The 18,363-nt window shown below is 40.7% G+C and overlaps 1 protein-coding gene across 3 annotated transcripts in view; it reads left to right on the top strand.

Annotated features, from left to right (window-relative positions):
- Positions 1-18,363, top strand: part of lama2 (laminin, alpha 2) — a 233,467-nt gene that overhangs the window by 180,764 nt on the left and 34,340 nt on the right. For all 3 annotated transcript variants that reach the window (XM_082506113.1, XM_082506112.1, XM_082506111.1), the window contains exons 39-49: positions 3,981-4,143; positions 9,590-9,668; positions 9,745-9,876; positions 11,604-11,720; positions 11,919-12,082; positions 12,518-12,656; positions 13,519-13,621; positions 13,881-13,997; positions 14,884-15,066; positions 15,984-16,138; positions 16,683-16,826. In XM_082506113.1, the coding sequence (XP_082362239.1) occupies positions 3,981-4,143; positions 9,590-9,668; positions 9,745-9,876; positions 11,604-11,720; positions 11,919-12,082; positions 12,518-12,656; positions 13,519-13,621; positions 13,881-13,997; positions 14,884-15,066; positions 15,984-16,138; positions 16,683-16,826 (1,496 nt within the window). The remainder of the gene's footprint in view (positions 1-3,980; positions 4,144-9,589; positions 9,669-9,744; positions 9,877-11,603; positions 11,721-11,918; positions 12,083-12,517; positions 12,657-13,518; positions 13,622-13,880; positions 13,998-14,883; positions 15,067-15,983; positions 16,139-16,682; positions 16,827-18,363) is intronic.

Here is an 18,363-nt window from a genome sequence, read left to right on the forward strand (position 1 = left end):
TCACGGCATGTTTACATTTTAAATGAGCGGAAATGCTGCATTGCCACAACTGCGCACACATACACTCAGGCCCACCCGTACACAAACACCTTCCAAACACTCACATACTCCGTTTAACTTTGAACTTACTTTAATCATATTGTGTTTACATTTCAAATGAGAAAGGATTGCAGCATTACAGCAGACACACAAACCACACAAACACACATTCAGTTTTTCCCTCTTCTGTTTTCGTTTTGCATAAGCAAATACACAGACACACTTCTCATTAGGGTTGCAGCAGTTTGAATAGCCATAGAGTCTCTTTTTTTTACTGTATTTTAATTATTGATTAGTTTGAGATTTCACTAGCTGTAATTTAATTAAAGAGGGGCAGACATAAACTCCTTTGCTTTGAATAGAGCTTTAGCGTGTGCATTTGTGTCTTACTGTCAGACTTTGCCAAAGACAGAATGTCCATCAGGTTTGGCGTGTTCATCTGTTTGGCTGTGGTACATCTCTGTATATATGAAGAGGATTTCTGTGTGCACTTCTCAAACTGTCCCTAGCATCCACTTCTGTCACACCAGTCCTCTGCATGTCCTCCTTCACTCCTATGTGGTCGTCCTCTTTTCCTCTGGCCTGGCAGCACAGCATTCAGCAACCTTTGTCCAATACATCCACTATCCCTCCTCTGCACATGTCCAAACCATCTCAGCCATGCCTCTCTAACATTATCTCCAAACTGCTCAGTCTGAGTTGTCCCTCTGATAATTCTACCTTATAATAATGCTGTGGACTGAACAGGCAAGATAATACTTGAAAACACAGTGTTTCCATCATTAGATTAAAGTCATACAGGTTTAGAAAATTCAATCTGTGGATGATGAATTTAGTATTTTGTGCAGTTTCTGTCCACTACTTTAGTGATGGCTGAAATTTCTCAGCAGCTAATGGATTGCCATGAAATTTGTGCTGAATCATTTGCTGAATGTTAGAGTGTCCACTATCCGTTTTGTAAATTAACAGTTTGCGTGGTGTGAACATTTTCAGAATGTAGTTTTACTTCTTTGCACTAAATAGTAGGGCTGTGCGATATGACCCAAATCTCATATGCCGATATAAGAATTCTATCGTCCCAATAACGATATAAATCACAAAAATGCAACATTTTCTGTAAATTCTGTGAATCTCGGGAAGCTCGACTTGCAGGAAGTGTTTCCAGCTGCGCGTCATGTAGCTGGAGTCGAGTGTTTTAACCGATGCATGAAACTACACATTTTTAGACATAAGTTGTAACGGCTGCCGTTTTCTTTGTGAGTATTTATTACACGGCGTGCTGCGGGGAAAAGCCTGTCCTAACGTTTGAGTCTAAGGTTTATTTTTTAGCACCCGGCCGCTCTTTTTTTACTTCTCATCTGCAAATAACCTGCTCTTTCACGTGATTACGTTTATTTTGAAAAGTCTCAACAGGATCTTGAGTAGTGATGTGCGGATCGATCCTGAAATATCGATTCCTCCGATACCAATCATTTATGGTCTAGAATCGATTCTCACATTAAAATATCGATATTTTAGTAATATCATTCGGATTGTCTACATTCAAAGGAACTACTTCCTCTTCCGCCTTTCATAGTCATGTGCGAAATACGGCTGTATAAATGTCTCGCGCCCCTTGGCGTGCACACGCACAACAATGGCTGAGCCTAATTGGAGTCATGTGAGGACTTATTTTACCTCCACAAACAGCTGAGACGTGGTTTGCGATACATGTGGCAAAAAAGTGCTCCAAGAGTGAGGTGTTGTGGCCATACTAGGGCTGTTGGGGGGGAATACATTTTACAGTGTTTATTTATCGGATAAAATACGTTAAATGTTTGGCCGACCCGGAAACAGCGGGGGTGTCCAAATTCAGAGGCCGCTTCCACCTGAGGACCCGGCCTTCGTGGTCTAAAGAAAGCCGGGTAGTACGTCATGAGTTCCCTCGGTGGAGTGAAACTCTGCCGTCTGCTCCTTGCTATCTAAAATATAACCGGGCGCTGGCGTAAACACTCGACCGTCTCACACTTCTATTTAATCATTTTCTTTTTGACGTTTATTCAGCTGTATGAAAACCCCAGAGGAACCCTCCCGAGGGATTAATAAAGTTAAATTTAAATTAATCGAATCTAATAACTTTAATCTCAGCCAAACCGATTTACTCACGAACAAATAAAACACTGAAAAAGCCAAACAATAACATTTTTAAGTTATCAAAGTGACTTATATATCATGTTTAACCCGAGTAGCGAAAGACCGCGGGGGTTTGAAGACGATATTTGAAGTTTACACATTCTCACCTGAAAATATGTTAAAAGTTTTTTTGCGACCAAGAAAGAGAAATAAGAGTAATATTAAAACCAAGTAGCTGTCGCCATTGTTGGAAACTGGAATTGGCTGGGCCGCGCTATGAATTCTGCGATATGGTTTTTCAATTTTGTTGTCCGGGTGGAAAATCGGGAGAAATTCGGGAGAATGGTGGCTCCGGGAGATTTTCGGGAGGGGCACTGAAATTCGGTATTCTCCCGGAAAAATCGGGAGGGTTGGCATGTATGGTTGTGGCAACATCACTAACCTTGTCAAACACCTCAGAGTAAATCATATCACAGAATATGACGAGCGTATGTTGAGACTGAAGAGAAGGAGAGGGACAGGTGCTGCTAGGGCGAGACAGACGTCTCTCACAGAGTCCTTTAGTGCTGCAGGCAGGCAAGGTGTTCAAATAGCGCACAACTTCAGTTTTTTTTAATTTCTATATGATGAACTCTGCATTATTAAGTGATAAGAACAAGTAATCTGATGTCCTGTAATCATTATGATGCTATAATTTGAGATACAATAAATAAAATACGTTTTTGTACAAAGTATCAGTATCGGATCAGTATTGTCGATACCACCCTGAATGTTACTTGGTATCGGATCAGAAAGGAAATCAGTGGTATCTCACATCACTAATCTTGAGCTTTATTGTGAAAGGTTTATGTGGAACATAAACAAGCGGAAACGCGATGCTGTTACCATCGTTGTTGCTAACCACAACGCATAAAAACAGGCGCTTGTCCGTCCGTAGTGTGGTTATATAAAATATAAGAGAAAGAGAGAACTTTAAGAAATGAATATAGCCACTACAGTGACCATCAAAACAATGAAAAAATATTGCCGTAAACAGTTTATTTTGTGACACCACGAAACAAACGATAGCGTAAAATGAAACGATAAGACGTTTTTATATCGTCATCCGATATATATCATTATATCGAACAGCCCTACTAAATAGGACATTTTTTTCATGTTTTTAACCATCTTTATGGAGTTATTTTGCTTACACAGTTGGGCTGTATATTGCCTATACACTAAAAGGAGATTGACCCTCTTGGCTGTTTGTCTTGTATATAACAGACTAACTACTGAAAATTGTCAAAGAAGCTGATCATGGTGACAAACGCACAAAGAACTGACAGAGAAATCTTTAGCTCTGATAAATAGATTAGACTCTCCCTTTCATGCACCAAGCTCTGGTGTGTTAATGTTGTTTTTAAACTAAATTTGATCATCTAACAACTGAAAATACCCAGATTATTTTCCCAGGAGAGAGTAAAAAATAAAACTGAGCTAAAATATAAAGTGAATATGTCATTACAGGAATTGCTGGCCAGTGTATAAACTGATTTCCTAAGATGATTACGTGTCAGTGCTGTGTTTCAAAGCTTGTTTTGAAGTTTTTCTGCTCTTGGTTGCTGAAAGGTTTGTTAGCGAAGCTAAGCATAACTGTTAAGGTGACTAAAATAAAAACATCCGAACTTGATAATACCTATATATTTAAAATATAAAAGTTCATTATTAACCCTGAGGAAATTTCAGTGAATCTGAAATGCTTGTAAAACTGTGACTGCATGAATTGAGTCTGTCCACCTGCCGTGTTCTAGATTCAGACTACTTTCACGTTGTGTCTTTGTCTCCAGACCTCGAATCAAAGGCTGCTGAGTTGAATCAGTCTCTTTCACGGAGAGGTGGAACTCCAGAAAAAAGCCTGAGCGAGATGAAGGAGGAGATCCAGGCTATGCTGCATGAGATGAGGCAACGACAGCTGGGAAGGAAGAAAGTTATTGCAGAGGAGGAAAACAAGTATGGAAACACATGAACACATATGTACAGAGGTCATGTTTTTCTATCTCCACACACACACACACACACACACACACACACACACACACACACACACACACACACACACACACACACAAAAGGAAAACTAAGTAAACAGACCAGCCATTGTTTTAGACATATGCAACGGAGTGTGTGCAAACCATAAGGTGGTAATATACAGAGATAAAACATGCTAACAGTCATGTCTGAGTACAAGAGAAAAAGTGAGCATCCATGCTATGGGAACTTTTTGAGGATGCTTGATGTTTCTCTTTCTCGCTGTCTTCATTATTTTTATTTTATTTTTTGTAAAATTTGTAGATTCAAATCACAACCGTTATCTCTAGGTGCTTTATAGTGGAAAGAAAAAAACCTAGTGTAACAGTGGAAATCACATCAACCAGACAAATAAATCTATGATCAAGCATTGGGTGATGGTGGGAAGGAAAAACTGCCTTTTATCAGGAAGAAACCTCCAGCAGAAGCAGATTCAGATAGAAGCAACCACGTGCTGTGACATGTTTGGGGGGGGGGGGGGGGTGAAGCGAAGCGAAATGAAGAAAGGAGAACAGGGGGAGACCAGACGAAAAAGTCCATGTGGGAGAGAGAAGACACAACAGTGCCATGTAAACACACAAAGAATAAATTGAGGTGAGTGGAGATGAAGTGCTCAGTACATCACAAGTCCTGCAGCAGCCTGGACCTATATCAGCATAACCAAGGGATGCTGAGGGTCATGTGATAAAGCCAAAAGTTTAAGCTTTATCAAAAGGCCAAAGTTTAAAGTCTAATCTTAAGTCTGTCTACCAAATTCAAACCGGGAGCTAGCTCCACAGGAGAGGGGCCTGATAGCCGAAGGCTCAGCCTCCCATTCTGCTTTTAAATACAATATGAACCACAAAATGCTCTATTAAGATAATATAGTACTACTGGCTCTTTAAGATATGAGGAGGCCTGATTGAGGAAGATATGAGCGGACTTTCTACAGTAAATGGGATGGTTCTTATATAGCACTTTTACTCTACTTGAGCACTTAAAGTGCTTTATACAACATTATACATCACCCATTCATTCAAGCACTTTTTTCTGTGCTTAAGCGCTTTCTGTCTAACATTCAAACACATTCACACTCAGATGGAAGCATTGGAGAGCAACTTGGGGTTAGTATCTCGCACAAGGATATTTGGCATGCAGACTGGAGCAGCCAGGGATCAAACCACCAACTTTCTGATTAGTAGATGACCTGCTCTACCACCTGAGCTACAGCCACCCCGAAAATGTGAGGAGAATGATTTTAATTCAATTCTTGATTTAACCGGAAGCCAAAGAGAGACACCACCATCTGGGAAATATTATCTTGCTGCAGCATTTTGGATCAACTGAAGGGTTTTCTGAACAATCTGGTAATATTGGATTATAATAGTACAGCTTGAATATTCTGAATGCTTATTTAATTCACAAACTCGCTTTTCAGCATCAATTTGAAACATGATGTTTCTAAATTTAGTGATAATAAAGAGATAAAAGAATGCAGATGAAAGAAATCAACACATTTGTTTGATGTGACTCCAGGATTCCACCTACCAGTTATTTTGCTCTCACTTGTTCAAGACTTTGCATTTACTTTGAGTGGTGCCAGGACATTGTTCCAATGTGTACAAAACACTCTGCTTCAGAGATTTTCTCTCACTTGTAAATACTCGGTTTGATTTTAGCAAGGTTGCTGCCTGGGTAGAGTGTGCAGAAGGCAGGAAGTAAGAAATACATTCGCTTTTTGCAAAATCACCTTTTGTATTGTCACAAAGTGGACATTTCTACTTATGGTTTGCGGTAAATTAGTTTGAAAAAAATTAAACTTGTGTGTAATTACTTTGTAAATGCACTATGTTTGTTTCTGGCCATTTAAATAAAGAAAATTCTGCCGCGTGTATTGATAAAGTAAACTGCAAATGATGTCAGACTTGATATTTTCAAGAGTTAGAAACTAGTTTCATTTAGATTCTATTTGTTTATGGAACTTTCCGTGAATGCCGGGAATAAAAGAAAATCACCTTCATTTGTAAAACAACACTGCACTGAGTATTTGGAAAATTGTTAGGTAATATGTAGAGGTTAAATTAAGCAAACCCATCATTCCTTTGTGATTTCTTTCTTTCTTTTTTTGGACATTGGGTATCAGATGTAAACCACTCCCACTTACAGAGATCTGATTGCTATGTGTCCTAAAGCCCTGTTGATGTTTCCCCCTTTGCGTTCCCACACTTTCTGTCTCTCTCAATGCATTTGATGGAATTAGTAATCTGTTCCCGTCTTCCCTCCTTTGCTCCCTCTCTTTGTCTGTCCCTTTGAGCAGTAAATGTTGACAAGGTCGATGAGTTAATTAAAAGTATCACCGCGGGGGCAGAAGCGGAGAAAGACACAGCCATACAAAGAACAGGTAGTGAGAAGAAAAGTCACAGAGGGACAGGGGAACAGCTAACAGATGGACAGCGAGTTGTGATGGGATAACATATGAGGAAAAACAGAGACAAAGAGAAGTTGCCACTGCTATTCAGTGACTTGCCTGTCAGTTCACAGTGCATTATTTCACTGAGCCCTGAGGGGAGCAAAGAAAACGCTAGCAAAAAACAAGTGCTAAAATGAGCAAAGCTGGCACAATTATGCATACTGTTTATATTTCATCTAGATATGCCAGAGTTCAAAAACTTTGCAGTGTGCTGCAAATGTTACTTTCATTCACATGCAGCATTAGTATATAATGATGTTGTAATAATTAATTGTTAGATGCGCCCGTTATATTTTTTTAACTTTGACTTTCTCTTGCTATTCTCCACAGGGTTCATTAAATTGTCATCAGATCAAATCATTACCTTCCATATGTCCCTAAAATTATATGAAATTGTCCTCTGAGTACTCTTAACTGGAGGACACTAGATCCTTGTAGTCCTTTTTAATGCTGAAGGTTAAAAATTGCACTCATTACAGGACTCACTGGTAAGCATATGGCTACTAAACTGTTTGAAAGTATTTCTGCTTTCTAAAAGTTCACATCATGGAGTAGGGGTATGTCACCAGGGTGCAGAGGAGGCTACCCCCCCCCCCCCCCCCTCTGTCCCCTTCTGGCTGCCTCTGCCTCAATTTTATCCCACAACTTAGACATTCACATTACTCACACTCTCATTACACATACATATAGGATCTTGGGGGTGGGCACGATACACGGAGTCCAAAGTACCATCAGGGTGTACACCTCACCCCTGGCGTCGTTGCCCACCTCTCAATTTTAAATACACGTAGACATTGAGGGCTAGCAGGAGGGACCATGCGCTTACCTGCTGCTCTCTGGCAGGTAGCTCCAAGCCCTCCTGGGTTTTAATTGCACCTTAGAACACACATGCATCAACATTACAATGAGCGGGTGGAGGGAGGTTTGGAGTCTTCTCTCACCCCCGTTCTCTGCGGCCTGCTGGAGCGGGGGGGCTAGGAGGAGGAGTTGGCCGTCCGACTGCGGTCTGGAGTGTGGGGCCTCCCTGCTGCTGCGGAGTCGGGGCGGTCTGCCTCCCCCCACCGCAGGGAAAAGGGTAACACCACCTGGGTCTGGGTGCAGTTCCCCCCTCCAGGGGCAAGGGTACCTAGACCCGGTTTGTAGAGTACGCTTGGGGAGTGTGATCGTGTGTACAGCGTCTCTTTATGTCTGTCTCCACGTTGGTTGAGTGTGGAGTAAGTGCATATGAGAGCATGAGGGTGGGAATGGATGTTTGTGTCTGTGTGTGCCTGTATGTCTGTGTCTATATGTCAGGTTGGGTATCAGACGCCACCTCTCTGGGGACATCTCAGGCCCTCCGAGGTTTGGAGGCCTATCTCCACCCACCACCACTTCCCCTGCCAGTGGCGGACTCCCTCAGGTGTCGGTGCGTTGTTGGTTCTTTGTGTCTGGGGGTGGGCGTCCGGGTACACACCGGCTCACACGATTGGTGCTCTGTGAACGTTTTCCCTTGAGTCTATCCCCTATGTACACATCCTCTGATGCCCCGAGCCAGCTAAAGAAGAGAATATTTGCTACAAGCCACCCAAAATGTGAAGTGGTGACTTTTAGGTGTCTTCAACATGACAAGATGTCCATGTTGAAAATGCTCAATGTCTCGGTTGTTGCAAAACAATCATTGCTGCCCACTGGCTAGTTTTCCTTTTCAAGTTTTTCATTTTGAGAAGTCTTTTCTGGAAACATTCATGATGATGCACTGCGTTATGCAAAAAGCCCCCTAAATTCATATAAAGGCTGAAACAGGGGCTTTAGAAAGTTTACACTCTGCCAACTTTCTCACCTTCATACAGCTGGCCGTGTATGCGACGGCCATGAATGTTGCAACATAAGTTTCAGAGATTGTACTCTCCCATCCAATTTTGTCTTTGGAAATATGTGGCAGTAGAGACTGTTTGAACACCTATGAAGTATTTCTGATGGAGTATACTGGCTCTCTAAGCAATCAGTGCTCTGCTCTTTCATTTGCTGGATGCCTGGTACCACACCGCTCACCTGAAAGCCATGCACTCACTTGCTTCTACTGCTGTTTTCATTTCATTTCATAGCCTAGAATGCACATGGAGTGTCTGAGTCTGCCTTTCCCATTGAGGAAAATGACTATTGTCACCTCCCCACTCTCAGCCTTGCTGAGCCTGATGTTGTAAAAAGAGAAAATGGATTGTTCTGTAAAAGCCAAACACAAACATTATACATAAATACATTTGCAAATGATCCATCCCATGTTAGATACTCAGTGTGTACTGCACTTAGAATGAGAACAGCACAACAAAACTATTAAATTTTAATGAAATGTCCCTTAAACAAAGCCTGATGACAGCTTAAAATTCCTTTTATATTAAACAAAGTCTCTGGATTGTTGGCTCTTGATATTTGTTGCAGCAAGCTGAATGCAAAATTTATGCCTCGGAGTATTTCTCAGACAGGCAGCCTGATGAGGCTCGGTTGTTAGGTTTTAGTTATCTTTTAGAATCTCGTTTTCTTCCAGTTATATTTATTGCAAATTCTGTTGCAGTGTATATTACCACGTGTTGCTTTACCCCCTCACCCACACAGACACGCATGTTAGAGTGATATTTGCAATGTTTTACATTGCTGCAATTTAATCTATCTTAGCCTGAGGGGTCAATAGACAAACGCTGCTAATTTCAGACCCACATTTCAGTGTTCAGTCATATGGAGTGATTATTGTCTTCAGACTAGCAGAGGGTCTTTCACACATGGCAGTAACTCCCATCCTCTTGTCTCTTCTGTGGATTCTAGTATTCGCATGTGATACTTTAATCCACTGTTCTACTAAGTCATGTATGACACTGTGCAGTAACACTGTGGGATTTAATGGAAATAATCCAGTCTCTCTCTCTCTCCTCTTTTTCCATTCAGTTTAGCAGAAGAGTTGTATCAGAAAGTCCAAAGACTCTTTGGTAAACCGCATCAGGCCACTGAAGACCTCAAGGCAGAGGTGACAATTAATTTTACTTATTTGTCTTCAGTTTTACTAAATGAATGGCTTAACACCTCCTTATCTTCTTTCTAAGATAAAAGAGAAGCTTTCGGACCATGAGGAGAAGCTCAGGGATGCCCATGGTCTGCTCATCTTTGCCCAGGGACAGACAAGTCTGGCTGGCTCACTGGCTTACCAAAACCAAGCTAACCTCACAGCCCTGGAGGTACAAGCACGAGTTTACATTGTGACCTCGTGTCCAAACTGTGTGTTTTGTGTATAACTGATATTTTGAGATGTCAGTTAGTTAAATGTTGTCATAATGTGGTAAGCAAAGCCTCTATGCCTCTTTAACTATCACACAATGGGGCAATCGTGGCTCAAGAGTTGGGCATTCGTCTTGTAATCGGAAGGTTGCCGGTTCGAGCCCCGGCTCCGACAATCTCGGTCATTGTATCCTTGGGCAAGACACTTCACCCATTGCCTACTGGTGGTGGCCGGTGGCGCCAGTGTCCGGCAGCCTCGCCTCTGTCAGTGCGCCCCAGGGCAGCTGTGGCTACACTGTAGCTTGCCATCACCAGTGTGTGAATGGGTGGATGATTGTGTATAGTTAAAGCGCTTTGGGGTCCTTAGGACCAAGTAAAGCGCTATACAAATACAGACCATTTAGACCATTGACAGTAGATTCTGTAAAAACAGCCTTCTGTTGGCATTACAATTACTTGTCAATGTATTTGCCGTATACTCTAAAGTGCTGAAGCGAGCAGTATTTCATAAAAACCGACTCTGAACCTGAAGCATCTACATGAACACTGCTGTGTGATGTCTTTGTTACTCCCCATTTGCTCTGTACTTTCTACTGTGGCCTGGATAGCTACAGAAAAGAGCACCAAAATGACTGTTTGCACATTTTTGGACCCTTCCATGCACTTGAGAGAGACCAGTGCACAAATTTATGCTCATACCAATAAGCATGTTCCAGTCTTTAAGAAGTTGGGTCACAAAGTTAAAGGCACAAGGCCACATGTTACCCAACGTCTGATAGTAACGATAACGTTTTAAGTGTATTTTATTTCTGACTTTAGACATAAGACAATTAAATCTTTTAGTTTCTGTCTCCTAAACTGAAAAAACAATAAAAATGCTTAATAATCCCAAAGACTGAAATTCACCATCTATAAATCATTGATGCCACTTAATCTTATTTTGTTGAGAAGCCTTTTGCATGTGATTAATCATCAAGAAGGGCTTAGATGCAGCATAACCTCTAACAGAAAAAAATAGCAAACATTTATTGAATAGATTATCCTACATATCCTACAGGAAAGATTATACAGTCTTCTATCTCTGACACACTCAATCAATATAGTCTCACAGCAATTTCATTAAATGCACCTTGCTAGTTACGGCTCACTACCCCTTTTGCCCTCAGAACTGTCTTAATTCTTTGTGGCACAGATTCGACCCAGAAACACTGCTTAGAGATTTTGGTCCATATCAACCCGATGGCATCACACAGCTACTGCAGACTTGCCAGCTGCACATCCATGATATAAATCTCCTAGTCCACCACATCGCAGAGGTTCTCTGTTGGATTGAGATCTGCTGACTGTGGAGGTCATTAAGCTCATTGTGATGAAACCAGTCTGAGATGATTTGGGTTTTGCGACATAGCACATTATCCAACTGGAAGCAGCCATCAGAATGTGGCTACACTGGGGTAAAGAGATGGACTTGACCTGCAACAATATTTGGGGAGGCTGTACTGTTTGAATGATGCTCGGTTGGTACTAAGAGGCTCAAAGTGTGCCTACAACATACCCCCCCACACATTACACCACCACCACCAGCCTCAACCAGTGGTGTAAGGCCAGATGGATCCATGCTTTCATGTTTTTACCACCAACTCCTGACCCCACCATCTGAATCTGGTCCTGTTTTCTTTTAATGCAGAGGAAGCGATCTGCAGTCAGCGGAGTGAAACAGGAAGCACAGAAGGTTCTTAGAGAAGGAGAACGTCTACTGGGTGAAGCGAACCAGCTTTCTGACAACGTCAACAAAGAGATCGAGGTACGGAAATAAACCTTTCGTGCTCTGTAACACTTTAAACCTCTGTCCACTCTAGAATATTCTGCCTCAGGTTAGTTGTATTGCTTTTGTCTTCAAGAAAGACAAATTTCAGTTCGGCACATATAATGTTATTGTTATGTTTTATTAGCATTAAAAGTCACTTTTATGTAGATCTGAGTCTCTGTTCTCTGTTCACAGGACTTGGAGGAAATGGCGAGTGAGCTCGGGGCTCTTCATGGCCGGCTGGATGACAGAGTCAGTCACCTCACTTATGGTTTGAGCGATGGTCGCCTGGCTTATCGCGTGCAGGATGCAGAGGAACATGCCAAGCAACTTAACAACTCTGCAGCCATTTTAGATGGGTAAAGGGAGTATATTTTTACAGTACAGAAAAGCACACACATAGGCCCAGGTAGTATTTACTTCAGGCCGAGTGTGATTTTAAAACGGGTTCATGTTGCTTTCTTTCATGTTGTTGTCTTTTTTAATAACATTTGCTGGTTACAGCTTTTTCACTCAGTTTCATGTAACTGTAAGTTAAATATCCAAATCGACTCTTAAGCGCTAAAAGCATACCATCATCAACTGCACGCTCAGCTTCACAGTTCAGTTAAGCTGGAATATATTATGCTCAAGTCCACCCAAAATCCAACTAATGGCAGTAAATGTTGAAACATGAAAAGTTCTGGAAATTCTCATTATAACTTCCAGTTTAATTTAACTGCTTACCAAAGTGTGTATAACAAATAGAATAGGAAATCAATGTCCATTTCTTCCTCTCCCCCCCCTCTTCACAGTATTTTGGCTGAAGCTAAAAACCTTTCCTTCAATGCGACAGCCGCCTTCAATGCCTACAGTAACATTAAAGCGAATGTTGATGCAGCAGAGAAGGAAGCAAAGGCAGCCAAACAGAGGGCGAGCGAGGCGCTGGCACTGGTAAGAGGACGTGCACTGTCACGTATGGAAACACATGCTGTATGTAACTCGCCCTGTATTCAGCTACTGTAGATACCAAGCACAAGCAGTTTAGCAATCCGGACCATGAAAGTGTTCTCTCAGCACAAAAGATAGTGTGTGTGTGTTTGTGTGTGTGTCGCATGCAGTGACAGTAATGTAAGCTTGTGCTCTCCATTAGTCATGGCTGAGGGATCAAAGCACAGCTCTGTCCCTCTTCTTCCTTCCCTCTCTTTCTCATTATCATGACTCACACCTGAATTCTTCCTTTTTCCTTCTTTTATTTTTTAATTTGTCCCGTTTCCTATTCCCTTTCTTTTTTTCCTTCTTTTTTTTCTTTTTCCCTTGCACGTTTTTACTTTTTTTTTTAAACATTCACCTTCATCTTTGATTTTTTTTTCTCCATGTATTTCCTCTTCTCTCCTTTTTCACTTTAATTTCCTCTGAGCCAGTTCATTCGTCTGACCGTCATTCTGCTGATACTTTACCCTTCTCTTGTTGACTCATGCGGCTCGTTTGCTTTTTTCGCCGCCTTAATTTTTTCTTTTCCTTTGGCAAGTAATATGTAAAGGGCTAAAAGTGAAAAGCAAAGGGATGAAAAAATGATTCAAAGGGTTGAACACGGAGAAACAAAGTGATGAATAGTTAAGTAATTTGAATCCCTTTCTTAGAGGATCATTTAGCAATGCGAAGTAGTTATGCTTTGATCTTACAGTCGGTACCTCTGTATGCAGATTACTGCACCTCTACATTTTTTTTTTAAAATTTGTGTGTGAACCCAAAAATACTTTATTCTGAGAGCATTTTAAGTCACATAATTTGCACTGTTGCTCCTTGTATGCAGGCTTTAGGTCCAGAGATCCCAGTAAAGGAAGCAGCTCGAGATGCCCTGCAGAAGAGTCATGTACTGTTGGATCAAGCTAAACAACTTCAAAATGAGGTCCAAGGTACTGTCAGTGTATGTGTATCCAGAATGTATATTATATATAATGCAAGAAATAGGTTCCTTATACAATATAAACAAGCCTTCCAATTTTAGAGCAGTGTATCTGATATCACTGTCGTCCTACATTTGCCTCTCTATGCCTTTTTCTCAGTCACTCTTTCCCATTAGGGAGGTGAGGGAAGTGATTTCATTAGCAGGCGGCCTTGGCTTCAAATCAAACCACCATCATCATTTACTTTGTGTGTGTTGTGTGTGTGTAGAGAATGCAGCTGGTGTGGCCGGGCTGAAGGGCAGAGTTAAAGCAGCGAAAGACAAAACCAAAGACCTGCTGAAAGCTGTCAATGGAACCATGGCAACGCTCAACGCCATCCCCAACGGTATGATTGCATCATTGTGTGTGTGTGTGTGGGGGGGGGGGGGGCTGTGCATGCACACAAGTGTGGGCGAAAGATAAAGACAGAGTGGATCAATATCAGTGTGTGGATAGAGGTCAGTTGCTCGGGTAAACTCAACTTGACACATGTCAGTACTCACAGATACGCACTCGGAAATGCACTGCGGCGATAGCAAAGTTACTGAACTGAAGTGTTACACATGTTTGTGTTTGGATCGACACAAAGACAGCTCTCAAATGTAGCAATAGTAACAGTTCAACATGGAAACATTTGCCTTAAAAATAAATGAATATGAATAATAAAGAGATTTTTACAGGATTTCCCTAGTGTGATGTCACCGTCTGCTTAGAGCAAATATTTAGCGTGATACTTTTATAGTTTCAGTCTCAAACAATAAAATCTGTTCATAGACTGGCCCTATGCAAATGTTGTATCAAAACAAGCTGTGTTTTTATTCTGGAGACTTCTCACGTCCAGGATGATCAGAGCAGGGATTCACATTTAATCATCCAAGTTTCACTTTCTTTTACCATGATGTCTAAGAACTATAATCCTTGATACTAAGTGATGAATTTAAAATTATTGTGCAGCGTGAACTGAGAGAGCATATATCTGTGTGCGCGCATGCGTATGTATGTAATGTGATGCCATAATCAAACCAAATTAATGCCATTAATTGCTTTGTGGAACTTACAGAGTCCAGATCTGACCTAAGAGCTATCTTGTTATTTCTTTAATAACACATAAAAATGATAGTAAATAAACTGAACAGTAAAGTATATATTTGTTTAAAAATTTGGGTTTGCACAACATCAATGTAAATTATGGCAGTTACAGTACACATCTTTTATGTTTCATCCTTTGACAGACACAGCAGCTAGGCTAGCAGCCACAAAGGCTGTAGCAGCGGATGCTAACGCCACAGCCATCGACGTCCTGGAGCGTCTTGGAGATTTGAACCTGCGACTTGGTGGACTAGAGCGCAACTACACTGATCTGAAGGAGACTGTCAGCGAAGCCAATCAGATGATCCAGGACCCTGAGAAAAACAGTAAAGTGCTTTTCTTTTGGTAGTTAGTATGCATAGTCTAATATTAGTAGGCAGGTAGTAACTAATTACTCTTTCTTTACTCTGAAAAGAGTGAGCTTTTGAACATTTTTGCAACTCTTACATCCTAATTTGATAAATTAATAACAAAATGTTGAAAATGATCAACTGGAACATTTCCAAACTTTTATCTTGTTGTTGTCTCAGATCTACGTAAATTCAAAATTGAAATTTGATATATTTCTCTCTGTTTCTCTTTTTTTCAATCCCCACAGCAATCAGTATGTATATTTCACTTACTTTAATTTGAGCACGTATTATACGTGGTGCACCAATACCATATTTTAATTGCAATATCTCACATATTTGTTTTGCTTAAATACAATAAATCACAGAGTTCACACTGTATTGAGTCAGCGCGCTCTTCAGTCAGTATCGCCTATGGCGGCATAGGCTGATTTCGACAGCAGTATTGGAGCACCACCCATTAATATTGTGATTATCTTTAATAGCTACACGGTAAACAATAGTTGCTTCTAATAAAGCCTCCATTCGGCATGAGCATGAGAGCTCTGCACACTGCAAAGCATAGCACTTCTTTTTTTTAATTTTTATGTCTTCTCTTTATTTTTATCTTTCCTGGATCTTAAGCTGATACAATTTCTCCAAGTAAATAAATTAGAAGCAGTTCTCTTTGAATGCTGAGTTACACTAATTGTTTGGCTCTTACTGGCTTTGCCATCTTTCTGTCTCTTCCTCCACATTTCTCCTCCTCCAGTGATTTCCTCATCTACCATTATTTCGCTTCGTCTTCTGCAAGCTTTCTCTTTCTCTCAGCTGCAGTACTGTACCGAATAGTATCATGATAACAACTATGGTAGTGTTCTGTATCGTTGTATTTGATCTCTCTCTACCTTCAGTTCATGCTGCAGGAGCAAAAGTGAAGGATTTGGAGGACGAAGCTGACAGGCTGTTGGAGAAGCTGCAGCCAATCAAAAAGCTACAGGACAATTTGAGGCGCAACATCTCCCAAATAAAGGAACTGATTAACCAGGCCAGGAAACAAGCTAATTCAGTAAGTTGTTGACACACTGCCATGTACAACTCCTACTCATAGTTGTAGGAGATCACATGTTTTATAGTAGTTTAATGTTCTTGTGCAAGATTTATTATGATTTATTTGAACTTCCAGAAGCATTTGTGGCTGGCTAACACTTCGACAGGTTGACCAGGAGAGAGTTGGACTAAATGTGTTTACATGTACGAGGCCCAGCCATGGGTCTAGTAGGCTTGGTTTCTTTTGATGACTTTCTTCCACCTCACCCCTGGGAGCTATTTAGAAACACGTCGGTGCCCAGCGGTTGGTTAAAACTCTGTTGCAGGACTATATATGGCATAATAATTCAGGCATAATCTGCCTGCATTTATAAATTAGATATCAGTCTATCTGAGACTGATTGCTCTCAGTCCAAGCTGGACTTGGAGGCAAATACCAGATGTTTTTTTTTTTAAATACTTGTGTGTTATTATACAATATATAGGATAAATTCAAACTAAAATCGAAGATTCCTTTTTGTGGAAACATTCTTAATTCCTTCACTCTTTCTTCCTGTTTACAGATCAAAGTATCAGTGTCTTCGGGAGGTGACTGCCTCCGTAGTTACCGCCCTGACATCCGAAAGGGGAGGTATAATACCATCATTCTTCATGTCAAAACCACCACACCTGACAACCTGCTACTCTACCTGGGATCAGCCAAATATGTAAGCACGTCTCAGAAAAACACAGGAGCATAAAATCAAAAATAGTTTGAACTTGTACAGGTTGTTAATTTCTAAACAAAAACCAAATCTATTGCCTTAAAAATGTGTCTTTATGTCACAATTTAAATATGAAAATGTTCATTTTTTTTAAAAAATGTTTCATATCGATGCATTGTTCTCATTTAATTTAACACTCAGGTGCTATGTAGAGCACCATAACATATTTTTTTTCTCTTGAAGCGTTCTCGTGTACCATTAGTCTTGCATTAAAAAGCACACACACTTGTCTCTTTCCCATAAACCGGCCCTCTCACACACCTTACAGGTATTCCCAAAGTGGCTTGTCTAATATGTGAATAACTAATACACATTGACACATACTTGCAGGCACCCTATAAACATAGCACTAATTTAAGTCACCATGCTACTCCCAAGGTGTGCATACGTGTGGGTTTGGTTGTAAACACACGTGTGTATCTTGATGAGCAGCACCAATTAACAACAAGTTTATGTTGCCATGTACTTTAGCCTGATTTCCCCTGAGAAATCTTCACTGCATCTGACTGGAAAGTGTGGAACATTCATATGTGTGTGTTTGTGTGTGTCTACTATTTTCTGATGGTGAATAATTCAGTTTGTATAGTAATTTTGTGTGTGTGCATGCACGCCTCTTACATTTTTCTAATAGCGTGTAATACTAGTTGAATAGTAACGATGCTGCCCTGTGATCTCTACTAATGAATAATCGGCATTACCCTGGGGAGACCAGAAAGATTAGTGCATGCACTTTTGTGTCTGTGTATGCGTGTCATTTGTGTCTTCAAATGTGACCCCCTGATAATCTCTAATTGCGCATAATAATATATGAATTATAATTCTTGGTATGCACTTCAGCTGCATCATGAAGATGAGAGCATATGCTGAAAGTTCACCTTTTTTTTTTTCATACTCATACATATGTAATAAGAGCATTAATCAAAATACAGCAAGATCCAGTAAAAATCCACTTACAAGGACAGATGGAGAAAAGGAAAGCTTTTGTAGCCCCGGAATAGATAAGAACTGGGTATAAAAGTGCTTCACTGTTCAATCATTCACATTTTAGTACATAAAACCGCTGCATAACTCCTGCATTGTGTCATCTTAAAAGCATAGACTGTGTATAAAAGACACCTGTATCGAGGGAAAAGTAAAGCCACTGCCCATCACTTTTTACCTTACAGTTTGCCACTAATGGACATTATAGGCTCTGGTTTCATAGGTCACTCTATGCTAGGACATTTCCAACAACGTTATGTAGGTAGTTGCTTCAGTTGCTCATAGTTTAACTCTGTAGCTGCTTGCTCCACATGCAGCTATTTTGTGGTCGAAACAAGTTTCAATTTCACCGGCATACTGTGGTCTTACCATGCATAACTTCAAGCCTGTATATAGCTTACATGTTATTTCTCTTGTAAATCATTTTAACATGGGTACCTTTATTGGCTTCACCACAGATCCCAGCTTGCTAAGGAGCTAAAGCATGATTGTTGGTTGT

Source organism: Aulonocara stuartgranti, assembly GCF_965226115.1.
Source record: "Aulonocara stuartgranti genome assembly, chromosome: 15".
Lineage (NCBI taxonomy): Eukaryota > Metazoa > Chordata > Actinopteri > Cichliformes > Cichlidae > Aulonocara > Aulonocara stuartgranti.